Source organism: Cibotium barometz, chromosome 32 (assembly GCF_041138505.1).
Source record: "Cibotium barometz isolate CiBa-2024 chromosome 32, ASM4113850v1, whole genome shotgun sequence".
Taxonomy (NCBI): domain Eukaryota; kingdom Viridiplantae; phylum Streptophyta; class Polypodiopsida; order Cyatheales; family Cibotiaceae; genus Cibotium; species Cibotium barometz.
This window is the reverse complement of record NC_141077.1, coordinates 29,679,436-29,684,304: the sequence shown is the minus strand read 5'-3', so window position 1 is coordinate 29,684,304 and position 4,869 is coordinate 29,679,436. Positions and strand designations below refer to the sequence as shown.

The 4,869-nt window shown below is 42.8% G+C and overlaps 1 protein-coding gene across 1 annotated transcript; it reads right to left on the bottom strand.

Annotated features, from left to right (window-relative positions):
- Positions 1–4,535, bottom strand: LOC147620064 (pentatricopeptide repeat-containing protein At2g03880, mitochondrial-like). Its single transcript, XM_086772219.1, has 3 exons — positions 4,162–4,535; positions 3,616–3,701; positions 1–3,496 (listed from the first exon to the last, which is right to left on the bottom strand). The coding sequence occupies exons 1-3, from the start codon at positions 4,358–4,360 to the stop codon at positions 551–553; spliced, it is 3,231 nt and encodes a 1,076-aa protein (XP_086628345.1). The 5' UTR covers positions 4,361–4,535; the 3' UTR covers positions 1–550.
- Between the last annotated feature and the right edge of the window lie 334 nt (positions 4,536–4,869).

The window sequence follows — 4,869 nt, the reverse complement described above, 5'->3', positions numbered from 1 at the left end:
TTTTGGACAGAAATCCCTCATCCCTATCTTTACTAACATCCAAAGTATATTGGCTGAGAAACCTAGTGTTCCATGCTCGCATTATCATTATCATTATGTTACGAAGAGACTCATTGCAAGAGAGATTAGCCTTGCTTATGTCTTTGCACATGACAATGTGGTAGATATGTTTGGAAAGGCTCTCTTACGAGAGAAGTTTGAAGATTTTCGCAAAGCTTTGGGCTTATTGCCATTTGAGGAATGATCAATCACATATCTCTGTACATGTTCACATCATCACTAAAGAAGGGAGTTGCAGACATTTATATGGTGACTACTAATGGGCCGGGACACTTTTTTCTCTCGAGCGTGTGTTAAGTGTGTAAATGACCTTATCATGTCATTTCACTTGTACATCACTCATTCTCATCAATCTACTTTGAGTGTTGTGCTTCTTTCTATCTATACTTGCTTGCTGCATATGTGTGTGTGTTACTACCTTTGTCTCCACTCCAACAAAACTCTCGTGTGTCTTCTGTATAAGCTATCCCATAGTGTGAATGTACATACATTAAAACATGTCCCCACATGAACATAAACCACTTTTGAAGTGATGGATGCAGCATTTGTCTCGGATAATAATCTCCCGTCTTTTAACTCGCGATATAATCTTAACTGCATGGTGACAATCATTGCACATCCTCAGATTTTTAGTCACGCGCAATGTTTCACCTTGTGGTGTATTGAGAAGGCCAAAAGCTATAGCTAGTCTCTCTGCATGTTCACATAATGACACTTGTTTCTTTTTGTCAGAAACTGATCGTAAGACTAGATCTTGATCTGGCACATGCCCTTCCTCTTCCGTTTGTGAAGCCAATGTATTAAGCATTGTTAAAACTTCATTGCTCTGGTCTTCACCCACTATAAACTCATGCACTCTCATGTTCACCTCTATTGAAGCCACTGCAGGTTTCTTCTTTGCCCCTGCATGTATCCTCAACTCTTCTACTCCATGTGCATCAACCCATTTGCCAGCATTCATGTATATATCGGCCATGAGTACATACCAGGAGGCATCTTCTGGGTTTATCTGGATAAGCTCTTGAAAGCATCTTAGTCCTAGTTCTACTTCCCCATAAACTCTGCAGGCACTGAGCAAAGCTCCCCACATTTCTTCTGAAGGAGGATGCAGCATTTCAAGGAACTTCTCGGCCTCAAACAAACACCCCGACCTTGCAAGAAGATCAATCATGGAAGCATAGTGTTCTAATGTTGGTGCGATTCCAAACTCTTGGATCATCGCCTTGAAGTACTCCTGACCTTTAGATAACAGGCTAGCGTGGCTACATGCAGCAAGAAGGCACATGAAAGTAATAGCATTTGGCTTCACACCTTGCTCTTGCATGTGCTCAAAACACTGTGCCACCATCTTACCCTCATGATTCATGCCATACCCTTTAACCATTGAACTCCATGCCACGACATCCTGAACTGGCATCTTATTAAAGACATTACATGCCTCTGAAAGTAATCCACATTTTGCATACATGCTTATCAAACAATTGTTAACAGAAGGATCTGTATCAAAACCAGCTCGTGCAATCATTTTGTGTACTTCTTTGCCCTTCTCTATTGCTCCTATATTGCCACAAGCTTTCAAGACACAAGCAAACGTGACAGCATCTGGCAAGATGCCTTCTTGTTGCATCCGGTCATAATATCTCATTGCTTCTTGGACAGGTCCATGATCAGCATATCCGGAAATCAATGCAGTCCATGACACAACATCTTGAACTGGGAGCTTCTCAAACACTTCCAGAGCCTCTGAAAGTGAACCGCATTTCGCATACATGCCGACTAAAGCGTTGCCACCAGGAAAGTCACTTCCAAACTCCTGTGAGATCTCCTTGTGTATTTGTTGGCCTGTCTCTAGTGCTCCTATGTTACCACAACCTTTCAAAACGCAGCTAAATGTAACAGCGTTCGGTGGGATTCCTTCTAGTTGCATCTGTTCAAAGCATTTCAGCGCTTGCTGGCAAGGTCCGTGCTCACTATAACCTGAAATTAGAGCAGTCCATAATAGAACATCCTGAACGGGAAGCTCATCAAAGATTTCCTGTGCCTCTGATAGCAAGCCCCACTTGACATAAATGCCAATCAAACTGCTGGCAACAGAAATCTCTCCCTCAAACCCATTCTGTACAATTTCCATATGTATTTCTTGGCCACTGTCTATGGCTTCAGTGCTGTAACAAGCTTTCAAGGCACATGAAAACGTAACAGAATCTGGTGAGAAACCCTCCCGCTGCATGAGTTCAAAACACTTTAGTGCTTCTTTGCCAAGTCCATGCTCAGCATATGCTGCGATGAGTGCAGTCCACATCATGGCATCCTGAACTGAAAACTTGCTAAAGACTTCGTGTGCATCTACAAGTGAGCCACATTTGGCATACATGTTGATCAAACTGTTGCCAAGAAGGTGGTCTCTTTCAAGTCCATTTTCTGCAATCTCTGTGTGTATTTCTTGACCCTTGCCTAGATCTGGTATGTTGCCACAAGCTTTCAGAGCAGATGTAAACGTGATAGCATTTGGAGGGATGCCCTCTAGCTTCATTCGTTCATAGCATGTAAGTGCTTCCTGACCAGATCCACATTCTGCATATCCTGTGATAAGTGCAGTCCATGTTACAACGCTACGAACTGGCAGTTTCACGAAGACTTCCTCTGCCTCTGCAAGTAAGCCGCATTTGGCATACAAGCCCACCAGAGTGTTGCCTACAGGAAGGTTCTTTTCAAAACCCTTTTGCACGATCTCAATATGAATCTCTCTGCCTCTACCCACATCTTTCAGCATGGCACAAGCTTTCAGTAGGGCCACAAGTGTGTGGCTGCTAGCTTGTGTGCTATCATCTTGCATTTTCTCATAAAAGTTCAAAGCATGCAGCAATTGTCCATGCTGAATATATCCAAAGATGAGAGAAGTCCATGAATGCTCATTTGGCTGAGCCAACTTGTCAAAAACCAGCTGGGCATGAGACACATGTCCACATTCCACGAACATGGGCACAATGTAGTTTCCAACTGCATCATGCACTTCCAGCCCATGATTGCAAATGAGAGCATGCAGATGCTTAGCATATGATGAACTTTTCTTTCTCCTGCACTTTTGCAAAGTGGATATTAAGCTTTCAATTGGAGGAAGGTTGGGCGTCTGATTAAAAAAACCGATTGCCTCCTCTAAGCTTAGTGCCTCTAGATGAGTGGATGCATACACTTGTAATTGCCCTCTAAAGGGTGCCTTGCATATGTGGTCACAGAATGGTGGCTCCTCTGAATGTAGACCATAATCTTCTAAGTTCACGCATGTGTTGTCGCCATGCTCTACATGACCATCAGAGGCTTGGCCCCTATGGCTTCTTTCTGTCCTTTGAAGTATGCCTTCCAGCCAAAATGGGATAGGTAGTTCCAACTCGGTCTCACTACTTACTTGCTCAAGGACTGAAAACTTGGAAATGACCTGTCATAAGACGACCCAATGTCATCAAACTCTAACCAATCAAAATTCTGCAAATATGTGAAGAAATTCTGCAGCTCGAGGTCGGAGGCACTGTCACCATTTGATGATTGAGCACTTACTGTGTTGGGTATACAGTTGCAATGGTGATAAGGCTCAATCAAATGCTCCTGCCATGAGCTATCTGCACAATAGCCTGACTCACTATCTGCAAGCAGGAGCACAAGCTCTATTGTTCAAAACTGAGAGAAGAGAAGGCATATTTCCATCATCATCATTACACATGTGTACAAGCATACGCTTACATTCAGACATGTATATTTACATGCACATCGCCATCATAAACTCAATTTGCATCAACATATGTATCTATACCGATACATACATACATACATAATTTCCATTGTCGAATACATACTGTCATCAATATGTGAGTATCATCTCAAAGAAACATATATACAATCAGGTTCACAAAATACATATGCGCACAAATGTTGATTGATCATGAATACTATCAGGTGCATCATAGAATTGGTTTTGTCATCAATATAGTAAGAATCAGGTGTATATAATAGATATACGCACAGATGTTGATTGATGGTGCACATCCATGCAATGTATGTATGGACCCCCCTCTCTCCCCCCTCCAGAAAAGAGAAATAACTAACCTAGAGAAGAAGCAGAAATTTTGTGCAGCACGGAAGTCTGGGGATTCAAGACCTCACATTCCTTGTTGCATGCACCAGAATTGAGCAATAGCTGCGGGCGGGGTAGGGTGACAGCGAGCCCGCATTCAGGGAAGCCTACTTGGGTGATCACAGGAGGAGCCGCCGCCTGCAGCATCCTCACTTCTCCTCCTGCTAACATGCTGCGCACGGTAGCATCGTTTTGACATATACAGCGTGGCTCGCGTCAGTGTGTGTGTGTGTGTGTGTGTGTGTGAGAGAGTGAGAGAGAGAGAGTGAGATCCCTTGATTTTGTTGTTATACGACCGTAAAACTTCAATAAGGATTGTCACTAATTTCATCTCTCTCCTCACACCAAGGGAGACTTATCAACTCCCTTAAGATAAGACCTTGGCAAATTAGGCGTGACACGACCAAATACTCATTTTTGGGAGTCCAGGCACTATGGGACTTGTCAGCACGTCAGCTCACTCACTAAAACTCCTGAGACTTGGCAGGTTTTTGAAAAGGAATTCTTTGATGTCTTTGTATTTGTTTATTAGTTGCGGTTCACTAATGTCTTACTCATCGGAAAAGAAGCATGAAGATAAAGCTTTAACTTGGAAATCCCATCAAAGCTTTCTTTTTCTTTTGAGACTAATTATATTATTAGCTTGAGACAAATGAGATGTGTCTATAGATGGCAAGGAC

Bases quoted from the DNA above. Each gene is read 5' to 3' on its own strand.
- LOC147620064 (XM_086772219.1), bottom strand. From the start codon at position 4,360: ATGTTAGCAGGAGGAGAAGTGAGGATGCTGCAGGCGGCGGCTCCTCCT. The intron at 3,702-4,161 runs GTTAGTTATTTC...TCCTGCTTGCAG, and splicing joins AATTTCTGCTTCTTCTCTAG to ATAGTGAGTCAGGCTATTGT. The intron at 3,497-3,615 runs GTAAGTGCTCAA...GTCTTATGACAG, and splicing joins GCAACTGTATACCCAACACA to GTCATTTCCAAGTTTTCAGT.